Source organism: Talpa occidentalis, unplaced genomic scaffold (genome assembly GCF_014898055.3).
Source record: "Talpa occidentalis isolate TD23 unplaced genomic scaffold, MPIMG_talOcc4v2.1 talOcc4.10, whole genome shotgun sequence".
Lineage (NCBI taxonomy): Eukaryota > Metazoa > Chordata > Mammalia > Eulipotyphla > Talpidae > Talpa > Talpa occidentalis.
The window spans coordinates 32,750,224-32,776,282 of record NW_023600993.1 but is presented as its reverse complement, the minus strand read 5'-3'; the positions used below and the strand labels follow the sequence as shown (position 1 = coordinate 32,776,282).

At 57.0% G+C, this 26,059-nt stretch overlaps 1 protein-coding gene across 5 annotated transcripts; it reads left to right on the top strand.

Moving 5' to 3' along the window:
- Window positions 1-2,399: 2,399 nt before the first annotated feature.
- ALS2CL (ALS2 C-terminal like) lies at window positions 2,400-25,174 on the top strand. Of its 5 annotated transcripts, none has more exons than XM_054693681.1 (28): window positions 2,516-2,794; window positions 5,128-5,257; window positions 5,855-5,920; window positions 6,210-6,335; window positions 7,058-7,250; window positions 7,647-7,712; window positions 8,131-8,296; window positions 8,937-9,068; window positions 9,688-9,807; window positions 10,418-10,476; window positions 10,619-10,685; window positions 11,149-11,345; window positions 12,339-12,404; window positions 12,556-12,654; window positions 12,752-12,913; window positions 13,574-13,685; window positions 14,717-14,794; window positions 15,581-15,711; window positions 16,872-17,045; window positions 17,201-17,297; window positions 17,492-17,649; window positions 18,490-18,558; window positions 19,430-19,603; window positions 20,610-20,652; window positions 21,473-21,534; window positions 21,641-21,790; window positions 22,060-22,156; window positions 22,516-25,174. In XM_054693681.1, the coding sequence occupies exons 4-28, from the start codon at window positions 6,233-6,235 to the stop codon at window positions 22,594-22,596; spliced, it is 2,856 nt and encodes a 951-aa protein (XP_054549656.1). In that variant the 5' UTR covers window positions 2,516-2,794; window positions 5,128-5,257; window positions 5,855-5,920; window positions 6,210-6,232; the 3' UTR covers window positions 22,597-25,174. The 5 variants fall into 5 exon arrangements, with proteins under 5 accessions (XP_037383715.1, XP_054549663.1, XP_054549656.1 ...); XM_037527825.2 differs by having other exon boundaries at window positions 2,516-4,890; XM_037527818.2 differs by lacking the exons at window positions 2,516-2,794; window positions 5,128-5,257 and adding an exon at window positions 2,400-2,437.
- The last annotated feature ends 885 nt before the right edge of the window (window positions 25,175-26,059 follow it).

The window sequence follows — 26,059 nt, the reverse complement described above, 5'->3', positions numbered from 1 at the left end:
GCTTTCTCCCCTCACCTGTAAAATGGGTGTAGCTATAGTATAATTCCGCTTCACACACTTAGTAAATGCTGTTCATTATGATTCTTACCGTCATTGTTAAAGGCAGTGTGATAGCATGCAGTAAAAACCCAACAGCACCTGTTCAATCAACACCCTATTGCTGAACATTTGCGTTGTTCGCAACTCTCCCCGGTGAAAGGACCGTCCTGAAAGCTGAAACCTTTTCCACCTTTGAGGGCTTTTCTTCTTCCACTTACTCATAAGAAATTGAGGCCCCGAGAGGGCTTGTTCCCTGCCCAATGTCACGGGAGCTCGGACCTCAAACTCAGCCTTTAGCCCTTAACCAGGGCTCTGCCTATTGTTCAGTACTGTTTCTACTTTTTATGAGGTCCCCACATATCCCTGCACCCCACTCCCGGGTCTGGGGTGACAGCTCTGGACCCTCAGGCTGGAAGACCGTGTCCCCTTCCTGTGGTGGCCTGAGCGCTGGCCTGCTGATCCTTGTTTGTCTCTGTGTACTATATTTGGCTCCTGTGGGTTTCCTGTAGGGACCCAGTCCAGCCTCCAGGGCCTCGGGGTTGGGAGCGATAGACACAGTTAGTTGGCAGTGGTCAGGAGACGCAGTGGACAGTTCTCTCCTGAAGACTGAAATTCCAAAACTCAAGGTCCGTAGAAGCAAGGGGTAGGGAGCAGGGATCCCCCTCAGTCATAGAGCCAGATGGGATTCGGGGCATCTTGGACTTAGTTTGATCTGGGGATGGGGGCTGGGCAGCCCAGGCTTATGACACAGCGACTGGGCCTGCTGGTTGCTGGCAGTCTCTGACCTTGTTGGCCCCCGGCCCAGGCCCAGAATAGCTCTGGGGCTGGGTGGGGCCTGTGTGAGAGCTATGTGTACATAGACATGCCCTTGTGTCCCAGGGCACTTGTGTATGCAGGAATACACATGCACACTGCATTTGGCTGTGTGTGTCTGGGTGTGTGGCTCAGTGTGCTTTCCATGGAGCATTGTGGGTCTGTGTCCGCGTAGAAGTGCACATGGTATGCACACGTGCTCTAGTACAGGGCTGGCACCAGAGTTGTGCAACATGTGGCCCTGCCAGTGGGCTCAATAATAGATGGGTCTGTGTGGCACAAGTGATTATACAGCACCCCCTATCCCCCATACACACATTCCCATGACCTGAGGAATCATACATGTGTGCAGAGGGTGTGGGAGGGATACACATCTGTACTGGACTAAGCAAGGGCCCTTAGCTGTTTTTCAGGGCCCAAGGGGAGGTGGATTTAGTGGAGATTGACTTTAGGTGCCACCAGGGACCCAGAGGCCTGACCTGGCGCTGGACAGGTCTTACCCCATTTGGCAGATAATAAAACAATGCCTGTGGCAATTCCTCTGAGGTCATCGGTAAGTGGGCAGTGGGTGAGGGAAGACTGACCCCCACCCCCCCTTAAGCCCGAGCTCAGCCAGACTTCTGAGGCTGCTGGGAGGCATGGTGCTTGCTGCCAGTCTAAAGAGAGCCAGAAGTGGGTAGGGGCAGAGCATGGTGGGTTTTTAGAGACTCCTGTGTGCCAAGGGAAGTGATAGAGCACCAGCCTGGTGGCCAGAGGGTGACTGGGTGCCAGACAGCAGTCTCCTTTGTATAAGCTTGAACTAAGGTCCCTCCCCCTTCCAGGAGGTTTGTGGGGATTAGGCTCTGCAACCCTTTCCAAGGTCGAAGGCCTTGGCACAGGCAACTGCTGGCTTCACGCTCCACTGGGCCATATTCAGGAGTGGGGGTAGGGGGATTTTCGCGCTTCCACAAGGTCACACAGGAGTGGCGGCTAGCCCTGCCTGTCTCAAGGGGCAGCCTGTGGCCTCTGTTTACCCAGTACCAGCTACAAGTTTCACAAACCCACCCAGCGCCCGCTGGCGCCAGCCTCTGTGACTCCATGCACCCCAGGCCCACTCAGCGCAGAATCGGTGTGGGAGGGGGGCTGGGAAAGCCGGACACTGCCCGGCTCCCCTTGGAGCCCTAGGTCGGGAAGCAAGGTGAGCTTGGCGAGAGTGCGCCTGTCAGGGGAGGCTGGTGGGTGTCGGGGCTGGGGGGAGTTGGGGTACAGGCTACTCAGCGTCCTCCTTTCCCCACCCCCAGCCGGGCGCCGAGCGCCTTTGGACCCTGGAGGGCTCCAGAGGGGGACCTCAGGAGAGACCGCGCGCGAGGGGACTGCCAGACGCATCGTCCCCCCTCTTCCCTGGCGAGCCCCTCGGCGCCCCCACCCGCGAGTCACACTCCGAGGCGGGGCGGGGGGGCGGGGCGAAGATGTGGGCGGGGCGAAGATGTGGGCGGGCGAAGATGTGGGCGGGGCGAGGGGCGGGGCGGGGCGGGGCGAGGCGGGAGGGGGCTGCGCCCTTGCCGCCGCGGCTGCTTTCCCGGCGCTGGGCACCTGCACCGCACAGGTAAGGGCGGGTGGAGGTCTCGCGCCCGTCGGCCGGCTTCTCTGCTCCCCGCTCTCCTCGCTGCAGGTGGGACTTTCGCCGCCGCCCCCGGCTTGCTGCGTCGCTGTCCCTCCTCGACTTTCAGTCTCCGCGGCGCTCACGCCCAGGCGTTTGCCCGAAGGCTCCCTCTGTCCTAGCTGGGATCAGCTTCGTCCTCCCTGCCCCGCGGTCACCGGGGGTCGGGTTTAGGGGCAGCGCATAGACAGTCCCTTTGCCCCCAGGGCCTTACGTGACGCGAGCTCAGGGCTCAAGGGCTTGACCTGGGCGGAGGAGCGAGAGCCTGGGGTCTCACCCAGCCGGAGAGACTGACAGGTGGAGGTGAGACAGGTGGAGGTGAAACCTGGCGTAGCCTGCAGTGAGAAGGGCACAGACAAACGCCTGGTGGCTGGGACAGGATCCCATGTTTGGGAAACTCTAGAGACTGTGTGCCTGGATAGAGAGAGGGATGGAAACTCCAAAGTGGGGGGGAGGTGCCCTCTGGGACAAGAAATTTGGAGCCTTAACAGGGCAGAGGAAGGAAGCTGAGAGGAGTAGCCCGGGGAAGACTGGTCAGTAGTGACAGTTCACCACCCACTCCTCGGGGCAGCCTTCTCTCTGTCTCCCGCTGGGCTTGCTGGTGGGCTTCCTGGGTTTGCTGGTGGATTTCCAGGGCAGTGCAGAAAAAACCTCCACAGCAAGCAGAACTTCCTTGCCTGTCCAGACCAGGAAATACCAGAGTGGGTGCCATGACAGGGTGTGGCCCAGGGGCCTGAGGGCCAGGTCTTTGAGAGGGCAGTGGAGGCCTCAGTGATCCTGCCCAGGAGAGACCCAGTGTGGACAGGGCTAGGAACGCAGGGGAGAAAGCAGGTCTGGCTGCTCCTTAGATTGCTAATGTGACAGGGAGCTGACTCACCTAGGCACGCCAAGACTGGCCAGGTCTGTTCTTGCCCCACCCCATGCTAAGCTTTCAGGATGCCCGGGGAGGTAGGAGGCTGGGCCCTGCCAGGAACTTGCTGTGTGCCCTCAGGTGAGTTGCCTAGCCTCCCTGAACCACTCAGTTCAGGTGAGCCTGGTGGGGCTGGGAGCCAGAGACCTAGGTCTGAGCCTTCTACATGCTCTACAGATGTGTCTCTGGGCCCTCGTGTTCCTTCCTAGGCCTCAGTTTCTCCCTATGTATAGCATGTGCACCCTCCCACTGGGTGGGTATAGGGAGAGCTGTGTGTTGAGGGTGGGACTGGAATTTGAGTGGGGAGTTTTCTACCTGGGTCCCCTCCTGTTAAGGCTCAGCATTTCTTCCTCCCTCCCATATGTACTCATATATCCTCATGTCTGGCCTGCCCCTGCCCTCACTCTCTCTCCTTATCATTTCCAGAATGAAGCGCAAAACTCCCTAACCTGGAAGCAGGTCCCCTTGGGGCCATCAGACCAAACCCCCAGCCTCAACTGCAGCCTCCCCTTACACACTACCTTACAGCTGTGCTAAATTTCTGGCCTTACTATAGGGAGTGCAACTCCATTTCCTAGGTAGAGTTAGAGATCCCTTCGGGGTACCACAGCTAGAAAGATCCCAACTGGGGACTGTAAGATTCATCCTGAGGAGCCCTAGGCTGATTTCAGAGGACTGAGTCTCCATACCTAGAGCAATTTGTTTCTACCTATTTATCTTTTCTAGGGGAAACTGAAATAGTTTGAAGCTCTGGTCTTGTTGGTCCCCCATTTTCATAGAGGGGGTGACTGAGGTCCAGAGAGGAGTTGGGCTGTGGATAAAATGGGCATGGCCAGGACTGAACAGCCTGGTAGGGTCAGAGGAGGCCTATGGGAGCCTGGGCCATGGGTCCAGAGTGGGGGAGCAGCTGCCAGCCCTGTGGGGGTGATGAAGGGGAAGGCTGAGGTGAGGAGAGGGAGAGAGCTCACTGCCTGATCGTAGCATTGGTTGCAGGTGTGCTGCCTGGCCCTCATGTGAATGTGGGGGTGCTGGCATTCATGAATCCCCAGCAGCAAGTTATTTATCACAGGTTTTCTCCTGGCTCACCCTGATCTGGCACCTAGTGCATACCTCACATCCTGGCTACATCCTTTACCTTTAGTCAATGTCCCCTCTCTCAGCTAAGACCCCCAACTGACTGCCAGCTGAGGGTGAGAAGGTCACCACCCCCAACATACCCAACACACACACACACACACACACACACACACACACACACACACACACACACACACACACAAAGGGCCAGGCTTGCTGTGCCCCTGACCCCTTGCTGGGCCTTGCCTGAGCTGACCTGGAGCAACTTGACTGCCAGCATAGGAGTGGGGACTGGGGCTGGCACAGGGGCTTGCAGAAGAAGGGGGCTGCCTCTAGCAACTTCCCTTCCTGCCTCTTCCTCGAAGAGCCTCGCCCTCCTGAAGCAGCAGCAGCGGCAGCAGCAGCAGGAAAGGTGGGGCAGGAATGCCTGAGCCCGGCCCTTGGCCAGAGTTCTGAGGCACCCGCCCCACTCTGCCTCAGAGTTGATTAGTTCCCTGGCAGTCATGGGCTCTTCCAGGGGCCTGGGATGACTTATGGTGTCCTGGAGGTGGGATAGGGGAGGCTGAGACCCCTTCCTATTTACTCTTTTGGGCCTGCTTGCATTGCTTGCCCATCACTGGTTGCCTGGGCTGTCTCCTGCCCCACCCAGGTCAGCTAACGCCAGAGCCTTCGTAGTCTAAGCCAGGGAGAGGCAGAGTTTGAAGATCTTGGACTAAAAGACTCTTGAGCTCTCAGCCCTGAGATGTCCGGTCAGGTCACCCGGCAGACTTCCTCTGGGGGTGAGGACACCAGGCTTGTTGGGGGAGGGCTGTGTCTGAATGGAAACCGTAGCCTGATGGTGCGGATGGATTTGCCTCTAAGTTGGAGGCCATATTCCCAGGTGAACCCTGCCTGCTGGGAGTGGTGGGGAGGTCCCTCCCTCCATGGCAGGAAGTCCAAAGTCTCTAACCCACCTGCCCACCCTCACTGCCCCATGTCTGGAGTTGGACCCATCCAGCAGTGCCAGCTGGGTTGGGGTGCCCACCCACACCCGCTTGCTGGGCAGTACTCTCTCCTCTGCATGTGTCAACAAGTCCTGCCCAAGTCTGGCTTTGGGCCCCGCCACTCACTTGCTCTGAGGGCCTCCTTGGCTCCTCTGCTGGCTATTAGGGTCTCTGGATGGGCCATTCATGGAGCCTGGGCCCTCATGCTCATGAGCCTTTGCGCTCGTGTCTCCCCCACCTGCTTGCCTTGTCTTCTCTGCCTCCTTTCTTGCCCATCCTTCATGACTCCAGCAGACCACCCCTTCCTTATACAACCCTGCTGAGGCACAGTGTCCTGGGCCGTGACCTGGAGAACAAGACTGGGTTTCTCTGACAGCATGCTTTTGTTTCTAGAGACTCGATGGAGAGGGGCAAGGTCAGAGGTCCACTAGACTTTACTCTGAGCCCTTGGGAGCCAAGGTCAGTATTGAATCAGGGAAGGGAGCAACCCAGGACTGGGCTTAAGGAGCATCTGACTTTTGGGATAAGAGATGTTTCCCTTCGCAGTTCTGAGCTCCTCTCAGCTGGCCCGGGTGGAAAGCAGGGCAGGGGCCAGTGGCCAGACCAGGGTCTCTCCTTTGAGATGACCTGGGCTCATTGTTTAATTCTGATGTGGATGGTCCCTTGCTCTGGGCACACAGCCTGAGAGAATGGGCCCTGACTCTGCAGCCACTGGTGCTCTCTGGCTCTAATTTGTGCCCTGTTCAAGGCCCTGAGAACGGCGCCCTGGCCATGTGCAGCCGAGAGGAGGCAGAGCTGCTGCAGCTGGAGGATTTCTTCTCGAACACCCTTGCCTGCATCAACAGCCTTGTCCTCCAGCCCCTGCTCGCAGCTGGTGAGTCTCTGTTCTCTGGGGTTGAGGGTGTGGTGGTGGGGTGGGAGTGGGGGGCCCGGCAACCATTCCAGGGACAGGAGTCCTAGCTTGTTGCACCCTCTGAGCCGCAGCTTTCTCCGCCTCAGAGGAGAGTGTGACACTTGGTTTCTGCCTCTCTAAGGGACTGGGCCCTCACCTGAGGTTGCTGACTGACCCCCTTCTGTGGACTCTCTCCTAGCCCAGACCCCCTGTGCACAGGGATGAAATGCCACCCCTCCCAGACCTGAATTCTCATCTTGCTCTCAGCCAGGGTGCAGCTAACTGGATGACAGGATGCCTAATTTATTGCTGTGACCCAGGGACCTTGGGCAGGTGCCTTCCTCTCAGGGCTGCATGTGCCTCTGTAAATGTCAAGGCACTACAGGAACTATGGGCTTCTCCTTCAAGAATCAGGGAAAGTGTGTATTTGGTGCCCCTAGGTCACCAGTGCTGTCCCCCAGTAAGGAGGTGGATGGACATGTGCCCCTATTTACTCTCCAAGGTGCTGCCTGCTGAGCTCAAGGGGGCCTATCAGCTTCCTATCCTATCCCAAGGGCCCCAGTGAGTGGGACTCTGGCTACAGCTCCAGGGTTGTGGGGTGCTGCTGGCCTTCAGTGACCCCCTGGGGCCCCTGAATGTTCACTGGGAGGTAGAGTGGCTCTGACCTCCCTCACGGTGTGGTTGTATTCCTGCCCCAACCCCAGAGCCCTCAGACGCCCAGGGCAGAGAGTGTCTGCGGCTCTTGCAGCAGCTGCACAGGAGCTCCCAGCAGCTCTGGAAGGAGATCAAGGAAAGCCTGCGCTCACTGAAGGAGAGGCGGCGTATCCCGGACCGCGTGGGTCTGGAATCCCTGCTGCTGCTGCGCCATGCTGACCACATCCTGCAGGTCCACGTGGAGTAAGCCAGCCAGTCGGGCCAGGGCTCAGCCTGGATGCCAGTGCCACCAGGCACTAGGGCCACCTGGCTCAGGGCTTAGGCAAAGGTCTGGGTGTAGCCTGGGGTGGGACTCACCTGGGCTCACCCTCAGTGGGCTTGGGCACTAGCCTGGTGTGGACTTAGACACCCTGAGCTTTGGGGCTTCCCGGGAAAGGAGACTTTGTGAGTTAAATTTTCTTGTCGGGTTAATCAGACTAGATGTTACCAGTGCCTCCAACCAGACCACTGGCTGGGCCCTCAGGGATGTAGTCACTCCGTGGGTAGGATCTGGGCACCCTGGAAGAGCAACTGTGGAGAGGGCAGGGACTTGGGTCAGGAGCCAGGGCTGTCCTGAAGGTGTCCTGGTGCTGCCTGCAGGTACATCGAGGCCTACACGAGCTGTGTGGTGGCACAGGCATTTCAGAAAGCAGCAAAGAGAAGGAGGTGAGCATGGGCTTGCATGGGCTTGAGAAGATGGGGGTGCTGGGAGGGTAGGGTTGGGGAAGCCCTGAGTATCACAGTGTGACTCCTGAGGCTCAGGGCTCTGACAACTCCACACTGAGCCACGCTGGAGGAGAGGGAGGGACGCCGACTGTGGCAGTGAGCAGAATCCAGATAGCCTCCGGGTCACAGCAGGGAAGGAGGGCCTCTCCTGCTCTGGGTGGGTGGGTGGTTGTCATCTGGAGTCCCTTCGAAGTCTGAGATACTGCTGCTGCATTTCTGATAGAGCTGCCCGGGCCCTGTGTTTGTCTGATGGGAGAGGGGTTTAGGATCTGGGACTGGTCCGGGACCTGGGAGGCTTGGAGGTGTGGGAGTAGAAGAAGAGAGAGTGAAGATGGTGTGTGGTCTTCCCTACACTCAGCCAGTACTGGCAGAGCCAGCGGAAAGCACTGCGGCAGCAACTGTCAGGCGTGAGCTCAGAGGGCCCAGTGGGCGCCTCGCTGGTCCAGGTCCTCCGCCAGCCCCTCACCCATCACGTGCAGCAATATGTGTGCCTCCTGCTGAGTCTTGGGGACACCATTGGGGAGGTAGGTAGCAGAAGAGGGGACGTGTGGGGGAGGGGACTGCTGGCACCGCCCACCAGGCCTGTTGCCTGTGTGAAGTTGAGGGAGGGGAGGGATGGGACCCTCCTTGTTCAGGAACCTGGGTTTGGGAAGGACCAAGCCATGTCTTGCATGTTGGGCACTGACCCTGCGGCCACTGGTGCTCTCTGGCGCTAATTTGTGCCCCTTTCAAGGCCCTGAGTGCGACGCCCTGGCCATGTGCAGCCCAGAGGAGGCAGACCTGCTGCGGCTGGTGGGGGTCTCAGGGCACATGGTCCTGTTCTGGGGTGTTTTAAAAAAATCTGTCTTTGCCCTGGGGAGTGGGTTCTGAGACACACGGCCCCGCCTGGTGGAGCCAGCAGAGACCCACAGTGTAGAATCATGTACTGGGGGTGAGGACCCATGTCACTGAGACCCATTTGGGGGAGTCAGTGAGTGTCCTGACTCTCCTGAAAGCACCTGCATGTCGCCTCTCCCCAGAGGAGGATCTGGCAGGCAGAAAAGGAACAACTTTGGCTTAGACCCAGACCTTGTTCCTGTAGGGGCCAGGCCAGGCTAGGGCAACTGTCAAGGTGGGGGAAGGCTTCGACAAGCCCCCTGCCCCAGCTGCTCTGTTCCCCATCAGTGTCACCCAGCCCGGGAGCTGGTGGTGCATGCAGCCACCGTCTTTGGGAACCTACAGTCCTTCATGGGGCAGGCGCTGGACCAGGCTGTGGCCACACAGGTGCTCTGGTCCACACTGAGCAACCGGCCGAGGGTGAGTTTGGGGCCTGAGGGTGGTTAGTAAAGGAGTCTCTGTTAGGCAGTGACCTACCGAGTGGCTTGTGCTGCTTGCTGTCCTCCCTGTACCTCAGCTTCCCCTCTGTGAGGTCCTGTCTACCCATCCTTGTCCATTTGCTGGCTCTAGGAAGGAGTAGTCAGTAGAATTGGGGTGTCCCCTGACAATTATACTCCATGTCACCGCCCATCATGGCAGGTACTGCCCCTGCAGGGGTGCAGTCCCTGTGTCCTGAGAGGGCCTGGTCATTTGGGAATCATTATCCACTGGGGCCCAGGAGATAACTAGAACAGGGGACAGGACCAAGAATTGCCAAAGAGATGAAGTTGGAGAATTCTGGTGAGAGTTGGTGGGCTCAGCCATGGCTCAGGCGGGGTGTGGGAGGACAAAATGAAGCTTCAGGAGAAGTTGTGCTGCCCTGCTGGGAGTGGTTAGGCATGGCTCTCCAGGCCTTAGGCTGTGCCCATCACTGACCCGGGGTGCTGTGGGGCACTCCAGTTTCTTGGAGCAGGCCTCTAGGAGAGGCTCAGGGTGTGAGGGGAGGGGACCCGAGGAGGCAGGGTGGCCGAGCCTTGGTTCTCCCTTTTGGTCTCCCCAGGATGTGCTCTATACCTCTTCTCGCCGACTCTTGCAAGACAGCCAGGAGGTACCCGTGACTGTCTCCCCGCTGCGGGCCGAACGCGTGCTGCTGTTTAATGATGCCCTCGTCCTGCTGCAGGTGGGAAGGACTTGGGGTGACAGAGGGGTTGTGGGGTGTGGTTGAAAAAAGTGAGAAAGAGACAGAGCTAGGAGGTCACTGCCCAGAAACTTCTGGAGGAAGGGATGGTTCTCAGAGCAGGTATGGCATTCAGGGTAGAAGGAACAGCATGGGCAAAGATTCAGACTGAGGAGAGCTGGCGGTGAGCTTGAGAAGGTGCAAGTGTGGAGGGACCATGGCGCCGTGTAGAGAGGACTCAGCAGTGAGGGCTGCAACCTCTGGGCAGGAGGAGCCTTAGAGAGGTTTCCAGCACGAGCTGACAGGGGCCAGCTGTGCATTTTCAGAAGACCAGTCCGGTGGCCTTGATGAAACAGGGTGTTTGTGTGTGGAGGGAAGGCTGACCCCAGGTTTCTGGCCAGGCCCTGGGGTGGGAATGGAGATGGAGCATCTGCCCTTAAGGTGGCATGTGAGGTGGGCATGTGAGGAGCTCAGTGCTGGTGTGGGGACACCAGAGCAGCCTGGGGACATGAGAATGTGCCAGTGGCAGGTGCTTGGAGGCCAGACTGGACTGAGGAGTAGGTGAGCCTCTGTGCTGGTCTCTGGACGACACCTGTGCCCTGTCATCTTGCAGGGCCACAATGTCCACACCTTTGACCTGAAGCTGGTGTGGGTGGATCCTGGGCAGGATGGGTAAGTGACCCCCTCCACTGACACTCCTGGCTTTCCCTCTCTCCACCCCATGAAACTTGCCGGAACCCAGGGCTCTGCCTTGCCCCACCCCCAACCCCTCCTGCACAGAGCTGAGGCCTGCTCATCACCTCTGTCTGTCTAGGAACACATTCCACCTCCTTACCCCAGAGGAAGAGTTCTCCTTTTGTGCCAAGGATCCTCAGGGCAGCGTGAGTGTGGGTGAGGGGCGAATTGGGGAGGCAGGGTTAGGGCTGAGGAAAGGTGATAGACAGGAGGGGACGGGAAGACACAACTATGCAAGCCTGGAGGTCTCCATGGGTGTGCCAGGTCTCAGGATAGTGGTGAGAGAGCCAGGGATCAGCCTGGGGTCACAGCATCAGAATGCTTTAGAGAGTGGGATGCTTCTCTCAGTGAAGCCAGGTTCGGGGCCTGTGTTGATCCCCGTCTGGTTGTCTTGTCTGGCCCCACTGAGCAGGCCCTGAAGCTGCAGACAAAGATCTCAGGCCTGGAGGGAGGGCCCTAGAGAGCAGCGTGGAGCTGTTGGAGCTTCCCCCAAGTGACCGAGCAATGCTGGGAGTGAATCGTGGAGGGGGTGGGTGCCTGGAGTTGCCCCAGAAGGCTTCCTAAATGGGCTGCCTCCAGCAGCAGTGACTGTTTCCCTTGTCCCCACAGGTGGTCTGGCAGTGGAAGGTGACCCAGGCGGTATGCCAGGCCCTGCGTGGGAAGAAGGACTTCCCAGTGCTAGGGGCTGTCCTGGATCCCCCCAAGCCCCCCACCTGCCGCTCTGTAGCCTACACCTTCCGTGCAGAAGGCCGGCTGTGCCAAGCCACCTATGAGGGCGAGTGGTCCCGGGGCAGGCCCCATGGCAAGTGAGTGAACTTGTGGGAGCCTGAGGGGCAGACAGGACCCGTGTGGACCTGATCACCTAAGGGCACAAACCACAGACTCTTACTCCCTGTGGCCAGTTGGTCAATTTGTCCCCCAGAGTCTCTTTTAAGTTCTCCTGGACAGGAGCTGGCCCATAGTAGGTGTGTGCCAAATGGTCTTGATGCTGGTGACACTAGATGGCATGGGGCAGGTGTCAGGCTGCCGGTCTCAGGGCCAGCAGTTAGTTGCCCATTCACTGTCAGGAGGGAAGAAGCGTAAGCCTCAAAGCCATGTAGCATTACCTGGCAGTGGTGGAAATGGTTTGCAGACATTCTGTCTTCATGGATCCTTACAAGGATGTTCTGGGGTGGCATTATCACTTGATTTAGAGGTGCGAAAACTGAGACCCAGAGACTAGTATGATTTTACCAAGGCCTCAGGGCACATTATAGGGCGAGCCTGGCCTCAGTAGCAAGTCATGACCCTACAGGTAGGTAGGCTTTTAAAGAACATGTGACATCCCCCTATGTTGCAGCTGGGAAGACAGGTCCAGAAAGCAAAAGGGACTTCCAAGGTTGTACTGTAAAGCAGACCCATTCATGTTTGCCTCTTTCCAGAAAGGGCTTGAGGAAACTTATATACAAAAAGACAGAAAAAGCACTGATGTGTCAGAAGAGGGAAGGATGGTAGAAACCCCACTGACTGGCATTTGGCTTAAGCTTAAAGTTTAGCTCTGAGCTTCCTGTTGGTCAAGGGAAAAAGGGTCCTTGGATGATTCTAGGGTTCTTCCTATGGGGTATGGCTGTGAGGCTGTTAGGGCAGTTGTGCCAGGAGAACAGAAGGGCTGAGAGCCTTTGTGGGGTCTTAAATCTCAGAGATGAGGACTGGGTGGGGGCATAGAGTCCAGCCCAAGGGGAGTCCAGGCTTCTGAGATCTTGTGGGTTGAGGGATGGGTCTGGTGGGCCTGATGCCCATGGACCTTGACTGTGTTCCAGGGGAACCCTGAAGTGGCCAGATGGGCAGGAACACGTGGGAGATTTCTGCTTGGGCCTGGAACACGGGTAAGGCTGGGCTGATGCTGGAGTGTGTGTGGGCAGGGGTGTGGTTTCCACCCCTGAAAAAGCTCGTTGGAGGCAGGACTCTCCTGGGCGGCCTAGAGGGAGTGTGGTGGTCATTGCTGCGGCCTCAGTGCTGACTTCCTTCCTCCTGCAGCTTTGGCATCCGCCTGGTGCCCCAGGACTCTGAAGACAAGTTTGACTGTTATAAGTGCCATTGGAGGGAAGGCAGCATGTGTGGCTATGGCATCTGTGAGTAAGTGACCCTCGGCCTGATGGCAGGGGTGGGCTCCTGGGATGGGCATGTCCCAGAGCCCTGTGAAGCAGGACCAGTCATTGGTGACCTTCTCTAGGTACAGCACTGAGGAGGTGTACAAAGGCTACTTCTACGAGGGCCTGAGGCATGGATTTGGGGTCCTCGAGAGTGCCCCACAAAGCCCTCAGCCCTTCAAGTACACAGGCCACTGGGAGAGAGGCCAGAGGAGTGGTTATGGCATTGAGGAGGACAGTGACAGGTGAGTGGTGCGTAGCCACCCCCTGAGCAGGATAGGGGGCCAGAGAGGTCTCTCACTGACCACAGTGTCTCAGGGCACGGGCTCTTTGTAGTCAGTGGGTCCATTTCCCCCAAGTCTCTAAAGTCCCTCACTTGCTCTCCATTCCCTGGGGTGTTGCTGAGCTCAGCCTGAGGGATCCTCGACCTTGACACCTTCCCTGAGCTGCTGGAGAGAAGTTTATGCCCCCCAGCCTTGTCCTATCTGAGGATGACAGCTTCTAGACTCTGGGCCATGAGCAAAGCCCTGGTCTTTCACCTGGCATTCAAAGCCTCTGATGCCTGCCTGCCCCACACCCGTTGCCACCTGTGCACCCTTCCAACCTTCTCGACCCCTGAACATCCTCACATATCTGTTGTCCACAGCTACCTCCCTGGCTTTGCATGTGCAATAATGGCATGTCCCATCTGTCTTTCCCTGGGAAGCCTGCAGAATGTCCTCCCCAAGGCAGAGGCCCTTCTTCTACACTCCGTTCCCCTTGGCGGTCTTATGTCTGAGTTGAGTGGATTCAGGCGATGTCATTGCTTCTTATCTGCCCCCCAACCTCCACCCCATGCCAGCAGAGCACACAGAGGTGCATGGGAACAGTTCTGATCCAACTCTGGCCACTCCCCCCTCCTCCAGGGGTGAGCGCTATATTGGCATGTGGCAGGCTGACCAGCGCCATGGTCCAGGGGTCATGGTCACCCAGGCCGGTGTCTGCTACCAGGGGACCTTCCAGGCTGACAAAATGATGGTGAGTGGGGTGACCTGTGTGTGTCTTGAGCTACCCATTCCTTGTACTGAGACTGAAATTCTGGAGCCCATCCTATTTTGGAGGCCCCGAAGTTGAGCTGAGGCCTGCTGGGGTATATGGGGCACAAAGCTGGGTTTCTAAATGCTGGAGGGAGCCAGAACCTGGGCAGGAATCTGCTTCTGTCACCTACCTACCCTGGCTTTGGCCAAGTCCCTTCTCCCGGCCTCAGTTTCCCCATTGACAACTCTGGTTACTACTTAATGTAAAGACTTGATGAAACAGAAAGATCAAAAAGCGTGGTGATGATGATGCCAATAATCTCAGCAACTGACACTCATAGACCCGGAACTCGATGCCTGTCTCTGGGCTCCATCACCCATCATAATCTCATGGGATCCTCCCAGTGGACCTGTGGGTGATGCTATTGTTCCTAGTGCGGAAATGACAAACACGAGACTCAGATTGGTCAGGGAGCCTGTCCAGTGTCATACTGTCGCTGCGTGAGACCCAACCCAGGTCTCTGAGCTGTGGCACTTGCCCTCTGCCTCCTGACACCCTGCCTGGTGCTGGGCGCACGGTGGGGCTCTGGCCTCAAGGCTATTGTGACTTGCTTGTTTGTTGATGCTCTTCTTTGTTCTGGAAAGGATTGAAGGTGGCAGAGAAGGCAAGAAAATGGCTACAAACAATAGATTCAGAACACAAATTGTGTCCCATTTGACTCTGAGCTTCCTGGCAGTCAATATGGCAAGGGAGCCTCATTAGCGCCACTGTCCTGTCCCCTAGGACAGCACTTCTAAGCCATAGACAGGAAAACAAAGTTCCCCAGGGTGGTTCCTGAGAGGGGATGCTGGACAGGAGGAGCTGGGTCTCAGGGCACCAAAGACTGGCAACACACCTAGCACATCCTGGGAGGAGGGAAAGGGTCCAGGACCCTCTGCCTGTGGGTCAGTGCCCACCCCTTTCCCTACATCTCCTTCCCATCCTGGCTCTTCTTCACCCACCACTCCTTTTCTTCTGGCTTCCTTCACTAGGGCCCAGGGATCCTCCTCTTTGAAGATGACTCCTTGTATGAAGGCAGCTTCACCAGGGATCTGACCCTTGTGGGGAAGGTAAGGGTCACTGAGACCCCACTCACTCCCTGCTGAAGCCTGGACTAGTTAGTCTCTTATCTTCCCCTTGGCCCCAGAGCTAAGGGTGTGGGCAGTGTATGGGAAAGGTGGGGGCGGGCTTCTCCCACCTTCACCACCTCTAGTGGGTGAGCACAGCAACCCTCCCCTGGAGACTCAAGAGGGGACAGGTGTGTTGCTTTGAGAGCAGAGGGTGCTGGTGGTGACCCCCTACCAGATCCCTAGTTGGGAATCCCCTTCCATCATCACCATCAGTGCCTGGAGTAGGTGCCCACAGTGTCACTGTCCTTCAGTGTATTCCTGGCCGAGCTAACCCAGAAGGCAGTTGTGTCCCTGCTGGGGCCTTTGGAAATGTGGGGACTGTTTTGGTTTTGTAATAACTGGAGAGCACTGTGGCATCTAATGGTGGAAACCAGGAGTGCTATGAATGGGAAAACCCCATGTGACAAGGAATTGCCCCTCCTAGGCCTCTGCCTAGCTCTGGACTTACCCACCCCCAGCCCCATGTGGTGGTTCTCCCCACTCTGACCTGTGAGTCCCTTCTCTCTCCCCATCTCCTACATCAGAGATGAGCCCTGGGTGGCCAGCATAGCTGCAGGGGTGGATTATGAGTCTCTTGGGGTGGGACAGATGCAGCAGTTGGTGGGAAGGCCAGCTATCAGTCTCTGGCCTCTGACCAGGCTGCACAGGTATGAGGCTTGTGATTAGTTGGAAGGACAACTGGCAGACTGCAGACAGACTTCCCTGTCTCCCTCTCCTGCCTTCCAGGGCAAGTTCACCTTCCCCAACGGCTTTACTCTGAAGGGCTCTTTTGTCAGCGGGTCAGGGAGAGGACTGCACATCCAGGGCGTGCTGGACACGGCTGCTCTCCCACCAGATCCAAGCAGCACCAGAAAGAGGTGAGAACCTGACCTTCTGACCCTGCATTCTCAAGACAGCCTGGGGGTGTATCTGTGTTCCTACCCTAGACTCAGGCCTCATCAGAGGGGTTTTTCTGTATCTCTCTTACCCATTTGGAGAATTAAGAGAGCCCAGGGCATGAGCCCCTCAAGTCAGAGATTCTTTTAATCAAGGGTTGTGGCAATAATTCTATACTCAATAAAACGGGAGAAAAATATTACATGTAGGCTTTGCTTGGATCTTGCTATTTTTCTGGGAATGGTATGGACAGTTTACAAAACAAACTGAGCAGACAATAGCAAAATAGAAAATGGAAGTGTGACTTGAGCTTATGAAAAGAAAAGGAGACGCAGATAGGTCCTACAATGGTAATGATTGAGCATTGGCCTGGCTCAGAGTTCTCTGACAGCCGAGGTGAAAAAGGAAACTTGCTATGTGGAATCACTGTCAGTATCATGGGGTATTTGAGGATGGTGGGGATAGACTTCTACCCCACGGGGACAAATTTCTTCCTTAGAAAACCGTAGCTCAGCAGACTCTTGCTATGTCTATTGAGGAAGATGTGGTTTTTACTGATGAGGGAATCTGTGGGTGGTGGTTCTTTCGGGGCATGCTCCCAGAAGCATTTCAGGTGCAGGGAGAGGGTGGAGTTGAGTCCTTGATGCATTTTTCCTGCATGCTTCTTCTCCCCAGCAGCAGGCACTAACAGTGGCAAACCCTAGGGGGCATGACCCAGTGGGGATAGGGTGCAGGTATAGGAAAACCTGAATGTGACATGGGAGGGACACACACGTAGCCAGAGCCTCAAGCTCAGGCAGGAACCAGGTGTGGTGGGAGGGAGGTTGGGTCCTGTGGCAGGGGACTCCTGGGCCTTGGGCACTGGTCTCTCTTTGGCCAAGACCCCACTCTCTGGACTCGGCTCTTCATATCTTTTTATCTCCTTTCCAGGAGCGTGTCCTTTGTCTTCTGCTGCTTTTCTTTTCCCCTCTCTGCCTCTTCTTTCCCTATTGAAGCCCTGGTGATCGTCCCCCATCCACATCTATCCATCCACCCTTCCTAGGCCCTGACTCTGGGTATCCCCACCTCCCCAAGAGTCTGGACGGGTTCCTGCCCACCACCCCTGCACCCCCACTTCCTGTTCCCAATGCCTCCCTCGCAGGCAGCTAGGTCTGGGCTCCTTCCCCGTGGAGAGCCGCTGGCAGGGCGTCTACAACCCCTTCCGGGAATTTGTGAGAGCCGGCTGCCCTGGGCATCTGCAGGAGGCCCTGCTGGGACTCCATGTGCCCAGCCAGAGGGAGCTGCGCAAGTCCCAGGAGTGTCTGTGCTGTGAGAGGTGAGGTCCTGGCGTGTGTGTGTGTGTGCGCGTGCACACCCATGGGGGCATGCAGAGGGCCAGTGTTGGGGGGCTTAGAGTGGGACGGGGAGGAAGACTTCCTTGGAGTCGCCCTGGGCCCAGGGTAGGTGAGACGCATGTGCATGCTGCCCCAGGACCCACCCTGAGGACAGTGCAGGCAGAATGGAAGACATCCTGGAGGAGCTGCTGCAGCACCGGGAGCCTGAGGCCCTGCAGCAGTGCCTCAGGAAGGTGAGGGCCCTGGGGGAGGGTGGCCTATGGGGAGCCGACCATCTTACTGTCCCCTAGTGCTGACCAGAGGGAACAGGCCTGTGGGTCCCTTCTCAGGGCCTTGGTGTTCCCATCTGTGCAATGGGAGCAACCTTGGGAAGCCTGTCAGCATGCCCTTGATGCTGGGTGTCTCTTTGTTGTCTGCACTGGCCCAGGCTCTGAACAACTCACTGCATCCCCTCGGGAAGTTGCTCCAGACGCTGATGCTGACCTTCCAGGCTACTTATGCTGGCATTGGGGCCAACAAGCACATGCAGGGGCTAGCCCAGGAGGAGGTGAAACAGCATGCCCAGGAACTCTGGGTGGCCTACAGGTGAGCTTGGTGGCACGTGGGGACAGGCATTGCCCAGTGACCCCAGAAGATAGGGCTCTGCCCTTCCATGCCTCTGCTCTGCCTGGCACCCTAAACAGGAATGGTGCTTCTACCTCAGGGCTAGATCCAGAAAGAACCAGAGGGTGGACTGGTCAGTATGCAGCTGGTGAGCAAGGGCGCTAGAGGGTGGGGAGATGATCCAAGGCCTGGCCACAGCCAGAGCGCAAGCCCCAACCAGGCCTCGGGCTGAGCCCTGAGCCTCAGGAAATGCTAACCCCATTGTAAGCTGAGCTTGAGCCTGTCTCAGACCCCATCTCCACTCCCAGCTGAGCCATGACCCCATAAACACTACAGATAGGGCCTTCAACCCGAGTTGCTTCTTTTTTTTTTTTTTTTAAAGATTTATTTATTGATGCATGTAAGAACTGGGGTAGAGACCAGAGGTGCGGGGGGTGAGAGGATTCACCAGAGACAGAGCGGGGAACAGAACAGGCGGATCTACTGAAATACACTGCTGAGGGGAGCAGCAGGCGAGACAGGAGAGGTCTGCTGCGCCATGTGGGTGGCTCCCTGGCCGGCCGGGGATCGAACTCATGCTGCAAAGACTGGGGATAGCTTCATAGGAGGCATCTTAATCCCTTGTGCCACCAGGAAGGCCCCCGAGTTGCTTCTGTTGCGGGGTTGCCTGGACCCTGGGGATGACGTCTATACTTCGGCCTCCTAACCGCTGAGGTTCGGGCAGTTGCCTCATGCGCCACAGTCTGGGAGGTGGAGTCCCCTGCCTTGGACTTTGGTGATGAGAGGGTTGGGCTCCATGCTGTTCCTCTCATTGGTTTGCAGGAGTATGCTCAATGTTGCCTTACAGCGCAAGGGCCTGGCGCCAGAGGAAGATGCAGATGCAGAGACAAGGTGACCGCCCCAGGCCCCCATGGGATCGGTGGGCTCCTTGCTGCTAGTGCAACCAGACTCACATGCACTGACATCTCACACCTTGATCCTGTGGCCTCCCTTGGGGGAAACTGGTGCTTCTATGGGAAGTGTTTGGGGCTTCTGCTGTTGACCAAGCATTGTTTGGTGACCGTAGGAGGAGTGAATGGCCCATGACCTCTATTCCCTGGGCACGCTGGGAGGGGGCACTGCCACAGCACATCAAAGGCATGTTTGTTCTAAATGTGTTATCCCATCCCCAACTCTCGGGTGCATGGAGGGTGAGCTGCTACCCTAGGCACCTTCATCCTCCCAGCACATAGCTGGCGAAACTGAGTCCTGGCAGCAGCTGAACCTGAAGTATTAAGAGGGTCATTAAATCTGTCTCCCCCAATTCTCTGAGATGAAACTTTACACTTCGCCTTTAGATTCCTGATCAGAGGCCGTTCTATCACTGTGTTGCAAAAGGAGTGGGATATGGGGTTAGACTTTACAGAGAACTTCTCCCTGGAGTCCTGGAAAGTATAGAGAACTAGGAGGTAGAACTGGACTTGCCTGGAGTGACCCCTGAATGCTTTGCTGCAAGCTATTTGTCCACCCAGGGCCCTGGCTTTGTTTTCAGTCAAAATCCTGCTCTACCTGCCATGTGGGTTCTCAAAGTCCAGTGAGAGACTGAGGTGGCCACAGATTGCAATTGACTGTGACAGGGCCAGGAACAGGCTCAGGAAGGGCTTTCCAGGGGAAGCAGGTGGCTGGAGGCTGGGACGGTTTGTTGTGGGTTGAGGGGCTCTTTGGGCTCTTTGAGAGCTCCCCTGCCTGCTGCCCCCAACCTGTCCTGGCCGCTCTCACCCAGGGACCTGCAGGTGCATGGCTTGGTGCTGCCCCTTGTGCTGCCCAGTTTCTACTCGGAGCTCTTCACTCTCTACTTGCTCCTTCATGAGAGAGAGGACAGTGTCTACAGCCAGGGCATCGCTAACCTGAGTCTGTTCCCCGACACCAAGCTGCTTGAGTTCCTGGATGTGCAGAAGTAAGCCTCCCCACCGCCCCAGGCTGTGTTTGCTGGGTTCTTGGGTAGCAGGGGATACAAACTCAACTCAACTTGTCTTCAGGGGTGGCACGGTGGTGGTGGTTAATTGGCTCATATACCCCAAAATATAGCCCTGGGACCGTGAGTGCCTGGATTTCAGGTGTGATGCGATCTAGGTGCTCAACCCCATGACAAAGGAAAGCAACTCCCCTCTTTCTCTGTTGGCCTATTTCTGGCTCCCCTTATGGTGGCAAATAGGCAGCAGTCACTTGAGTCTGCCTCCTCCTCACTGATGTGGTGTGGCCAAATTGGCCAGTTCTGCTTCCATATCTACCACTGGGGCGGGGGCAGGGCCACCTGCTCTGGCTCTTGGGCTGAGAGAGTGTGTGGAGGGGGCAGAGATCCTTAAGGGAAGGCTGAGGAAGCATGTTGCAGCCTCCTTTCTACCCTCAGTTGCCAAAATGTCCTTTTATCGCAGCCCTTCTGGTCCATCAATACTATGAGTGATCCCTGCCCAATGGGGGGTGTGGACTCTCCTCCCACCCCAGCCTCCTCGCCTCACAGTGATGGTCCTCCCCACCAACCCTGGCAACCCTGTTTCCTCTTCCATCACAGTCACCAGCCCACTGCTAGTCACCCACTGCTTCCCAAGTGTCCCTCGTCCCTGCTCCACCTGTTGCCTGGGCGCAGCTTGCTCCACTCCAGCCTCCCTGCTCCACTGTTTCCCTGAGGTGCTGCCCTGTGTGCTGCCCGGTGCCCAGCGCCTGTCTTGCTCACCAGACTGCGCAGGCTCACGAGCAGTCTCCTCCTCTCTCACCCCGCGGCCTGACCACTAGCAGTGTTAGGAGGGTGCCTTGGGCCACACCCCACCCACTATGGGAGGCTGTTGCGGACTCAGATCCTGCACTCAGCCCTGCTGGGGGACCTGGTGGCCCAGGAATTTTCCCTTTGCCTTCAGAGTCTGCCTCCTCCTCTTGGCAAAGCCTCCCTTCTCCTTTAATTTCAGGCACCTGTGGCCCCTCAAGGACCTCACATTGACAACCAATCAGGTGAGAAGGTGGGCCTGTTGCCTGACCCTGATAGGGTGAAGTCTGATCCTGAATTGGGCCCCCAGAGTTTGTTCAGGCATCTGCTAAGCAGCCCTCTGTCCCCAAGGCTGGTTGGAGGTGGCAAAGAAGCTGAGGCAGGCAGCGGGTCGAGGGAGGAGCGGCCCGGCTCCCAGTATGGTTCTGGTTCCCCGTGTGGGTGGGAGTCAGCTGCATCACAGTGACCAGACTCCTTCCCTTTACTGATTGTGTGACCATGGGTGCCTCAGTTTCCTTATCCATGCAAGACCTCCCTGCTGCAGTTGTAGTATTACCTCCTGGGCTTGTTGGGAGAGGGAGGGGGGTGGTACACCTGGGCCAGTGGTTCTCAAAGTGCCTGCCGGGCCAGCTGCATCAGCACCTGGGCATCTGTTAGACAAGCAGATTCTTGGCTCTACCTCAGACCTACTGAGTCAGAAATTCAGGAAGTGGCCCTAGAACTTGTGTTTCGGCAAACCTTGGGTTCGAGAGCCTTTGGCAGAAGTGCTCAGAACTGGGAGGGTCCCAGCGGCCACTGGCCAGAAAATGATTATCTGCCTTTTTATTTTATACCCCTAATCTTCTGGAGACTCACTTTACTGTTGAGCAAACTGAGGCACACGATGGGCACTGGGTGAGCTGTGACTTCTCTGGGGTCATTCAAGTCTCTGGACAAGACTGTGCTGGAGCCAGTGATAGGGCATGGATGGAGGGGTAGCTCAGGGCCAGCCCTGGCCCTGGGAGAAGGGGGTGAAAGAACTGGGGGGACCATAGCCTTATCCATTCTGCTCCCCACACCATGCAGAGATACTCTCTAGTCAGAGACAAGTGCTTCCTGTCAGCCACAGAGTGTCTGCAGAAGATCATGTGAGTCCATGCCCTGGGGAACGGGGAAGGCGGGAGGCAGAAGTGTGGGGGCCCCTGGTTGGGACTCCTTGGGGGCCTTGGTCTGGAACCAGCTACCTTGTGTCAGGACCACAGTGGACCCCCAGGAGAAGCTGGAGGTGCTGGAGAAGACATGCGGGGAAATCAAGAGCACCGTGTCGCGGGTGCTGGGCCAGGAGCACGAGCTGCCCATGGATGACTTGCTGCCGCTGCTCATCTACGTGGTCTCGCGTGCTCGGTGCGCTGCCAGGCTTAGCCGGGAGCTGCGGGGTGGGCTGCGGGAGAGCCCCAACTTCGCCCCCCAACGTCAGGTCCTATGGACACTGGCTTTCTTTGTACATGTGAGGAAGCTGAAGTCCAGAGAGGAGAGGGCCCTATGGTCTCCCCCAGGGTATGTGGGCACCATACCCCAGCTGCCCGTCATCCAGGCCAGGGCTCCTCCCCCAGCTGCTTGGTGCCATCCCTGGTGGGCTCCCTTTTTCTTACTGTGGGCTGGTTGTTCTTCAGAATCCAGCACCTGGGAGCTGAGATCCACCTGATCCGTGACATGATGGACCCCATCCACGCGAGAGGCCTGTATGACTTCCTGCTCACCGCCCTGGAGGTGAGGGGCAGAGGCAGTAGGCCAGGCAGGAATGCCCTGGCTACAGGGACAGACCCCTTCCTCCTGTCAGACGCCATCACGGAGATAAGGCTCTCCTGTGTCTCTATGGGGAGGGTCCTTACAGAGCCCTTGGTTCTGACCATGGCGGGGGGGCCATAGTGCATCCCAGTCATAGGGACACCAGGGCCCTGTGTTTTAGGCTGCATCCTGTTGCACAGGCCTCATTTCCTTGCTGAGGACCGAGTTGGAGCCCTGGCGGGCCTGGGAGGTGGGCATATCCTGGCATGAGGCCTGAGAGCCTGTGCCTGTGTCTGGGAGCAGAAAAGCCAGCTGGGCTCAGCCTGGCCTCTCTCCCCTAGTCCTGTTACGAGCACATCCAGAAGGAAGACATGAGGCTGCACCGCTTGCCCAGCCGCTGGGACTCCAAGGAGCTCTGGTAGCTTGGCCTTTTCTAGATTAACTGCAGAAATGAGAGAGGCCGCGGTGGACTTCCTGGAGGAGCAAGCACAGCCCAAGGGGCAGTGGGCAAGATGCGCCCTGGAGGCGGCACCTGGAGTTGATGAGCAAGAGGGCAAGCCCGTGGCTGCCCTGACTGGGGTAAGGTGAGGGTGATGGAGTGGCTCCTGAGCTGGTGGTTTCCTGCCGCTGGGCCAACCTTGGATATGGCCTCCTCGACCTGTAGTCGCTCACAGACTGTGGGCAAGGAGCCCCGGCTTCTTGCCTGAGCCTCAACTCCAAGTTATTGAACTTCTTTGGGCCTCAGTGTTACCATCTGTAAAATGGAGGACTACTAGATCATCGTATGGGACCTTCCATCCATCTGGCTGGGTTCTAGAATTTTCTGGTGATCACCTGAGCTGCAGACAGAGGGCAAGGGAGAGACTGCTCGCTGACAGTCCCCAGGCAGTTTTGTGACGGGCTGCAAAGGGTCTCGCTGGCCCTGACCTTGAGAGGACAACAAACTCCCCCAGATTAAATGGCTTACCAGTGAGCAGGTGTCTGAGTCACATATCTGACCACCTCCACTGGTGTCCCTGGCTGAGCATTGCACCCCCAGGATCTGGGAGATGGTCTGATCCACAGGGTCAGGTGGGATGACTATAGGGTAAGTGAAATAGTCAGGCTTTTACACTGCTAGCCTCTGTAGCTATCACCTGTTGCCTTGAATGCAGGAGGCGCTTGGGAGCATGGGCGCGGGGGGCACAGGTGCCTGATTGTGGACACCTGGAGTATGGTGTGGCATGCATAAGTGGGCACACCTGAGCCTGGAGGCAGAGCTATAAGGGTGGCGTCACTTGGAGACAGACGGCTACAGTAGAACAGCTACTAGAGGGAGCCCACAAGAGAAGGCCAGAGAGAGCCCAGAAAGAAAGAGTAAAGATTCGCTGAGGGTTGGGAGGCCGATCAGCCTCCTGGCCCCGAGGCCTCCCTGCCTGGCCAGCATGCAGGCTTGCCCTACAAAAATTGACATAGAAAGAGCATTAAAGCCTGAAAAAACAAAACAAAACACACCAAGGCCTCCAGGGCTCTCCTTTATCCATCTGCCTGAATCGATAGAGAAGCTGGCCTGTGCCTGCTGGCACTGCAGTGACATCCAGCAATTTGTTACATTTAGAGCAGTAACTACAGTTTGAACAGTAGCTACAGTTTGGAAAAAGCACTCAGTGCTTTTACTTGTTGTCAGTGTTTTTGTTTTGACAGAACTCCAGTGATAATAAGGTGAAGCCAAGAGACATCACTCCATTGTCTAGAAAACTAATCTTGTTTCATCATTTTGGTGGAGACAAATGTTCCTCTCCCTCCACAAGACCATAATCCTCAGTTAAAGGAATGGGCAGTCAGGAGCTAGACTGAGGGTGGTGGTGATGGTCTGAGATAAGGGTCCCCAAGCATTTTGAGATGACAGGCCAGACCATGTGCTAAGAGGGTACCCAGAGAGCACACTCAGGAGGGCCTTGATGCCTCCCTCCACGCCCATCAACACTTTGTGTCAGTCCCAAGCCCAGCATGGACTGGACATCAGCTTTTCTCCTGTGTCCATGGAGAAGCCCACTTACCCAGGCCTGAGGCCTGTCCCAGCCTCCTTCCCTCCCTCCTGCTACCTATTCTGCCCCGGCCCGGCTGATACCATAAAGCAGCCAGAGGGAGCCTTGTAAAATAAGCCCTGCTTGTGATGGCATCTCTGAAAATTATCTGGAATAAAGCTCAAGCTCTTGCGTTGGCCCACAGGGCCCTAATCTCTCTGCCAGGCCCTCTGCTTCCCCATCCCACCCTCTGTGTTCTCTCCACTCCCTGCTCGGACCAACTTTGCTGTTTCTGGGGCTCTTGCAGAAACCTCCCCACCTTAGGACTGCTGCTTCTGTGTCCTCTGCCTGGATTTGTCCCCATGCTTCCCCAGGGCAAGAGTGTTCTTGTCCTTCAGGCCTTCAGCCTAAATACTGCTCCCCACGAGAGGCTTCCCTGACCCAGCCTGTCCACAGCTGCCCCTCCCTGCACTGTCATTGTGCACATGTGCAGACGGAGTCCTGGCTAAAGTTCCTGCTCCTGCTGGCCTGCAGGCCCCTATGGGAGGATTCCTTCACTCCAGGCACAGGGTTCAACAACTGAAGAAATGACAATGATGAGCTGCAGCTCCCCACTGCCTTCTATGGAACCTGCATCTGCCCCTCTAGCCAGTCCATCCCAAGTCAGGTGCTGGACATCAAGTCAATTTCAATGAATAAATCAGCAAGGGCACCCATGGAAGGGACTAGAACATTATTCATAACACACCTGAGATTGAGGAGCCATGTCCTGGTCCCCTCAGGACCATACCCCAATTTTACACAGAAACATTCCATTCATTCAGTGCAGCAGGCGGGGCAAGACAGGGCAAGGACGGCAAGCAGTGGAAATAAGACTTGCCTGGCCCCGGTGTGGGGAGGAGGCAGCACTTTCCAGCCTCAGGGGCCTCCTTGCTGCCCTGGCACCATGGGGAGGGGCAGCAAGGAGGCCTTGAAGCATCAACTCTTTCCTCAAATTCACACACTAAGTTTGTTGAGGGTGAAATCCCTCAGCCCTGATCAGACCCTGGATGGATGGGAAGTGGGGGGGTGGTGGTGGTGGAATATGATGTGTGGCTTTTCCTGGAATGGAAGGAGTGGGGGGGTAGAGGGCAGGACTAGGGAATAGGGTATCTAACAACAAGGTTGTGTGACTGTGCCCCTGGGATTTGACTGGTTCCCCCATCTTGAGACCCCTCAGCACTCCTGTGGCCCACACCAGGCAGTGCAGGGAGACAGGGTTAACTAGCTATGTGAGGTGTCTTGGGTGGAGGTAGCTGGTGGTTGGTGACAGATGAATCTTGTTTCTCCACCAGAACCATGATGTCTTCCTTACTCTGCTGGCTTGAAAGAACCTGCAGTGACTGGTCTGCCCAGGGCAGCATCTAGGTTCTTCCTTTGTGTGCTGAGGTGTGGGTGCTCTCTGCACCTGTAGGGTGGCAGCCTGAAGCTGGGTGAACATCAAACTGGCACCTCTCACGTCTGCTCTTAAGCTTTTCCTTCTGAGGCAAGCTCTTGCCTCCCACACAGTTGCTGCATTTCTCATGGGAAGAACTGGGGGGCCCTCTTTGGGGGGTGGCACAGGGAGGAGGGAACCAAGGCATATGGGAGAGACCGAGGTTTATTTCATGCATTGTCGGTCATGCAGCCAAATCAGGCTCAATTAATATCAGAGATTAAAAGAACCTACGAGAAACCAGGTGGATGCGGATAGCAGGTGCAGACGCCATGAACAGCACTGCAAGGGGCGGCAGGAAGCCCGGCTCTGTCCCAGACACCAGTGCGGATGCCAGCCATCAAGGGTCACACATTTCATTGAGGCTTGGCCACCGGCCGGTTCCAGGGCCAGTCACCCCCAGAG

Bases quoted from the DNA above. Each gene is read 5' to 3' on its own strand.
- ALS2CL (XM_037527818.2), top strand. From the start codon at position 6,233: ATGTGCAGCCGAGAGGAGGCAGAGCTGCTGCAGCTGGAGGATTTCTTC. The intron at 12,914-13,573 runs GTGAGTGGTGCG...CCCCTCCTCCAG, and splicing joins ATTGAGGAGGACAGTGACAG to GGGTGAGCGCTATATTGGCA. The intron at 22,157-22,515 runs GTGAGGGGCAGA...TCTCTCCCCTAG, and splicing joins TCCTGCTCACCGCCCTGGAG to TCCTGTTACGAGCACATCCA.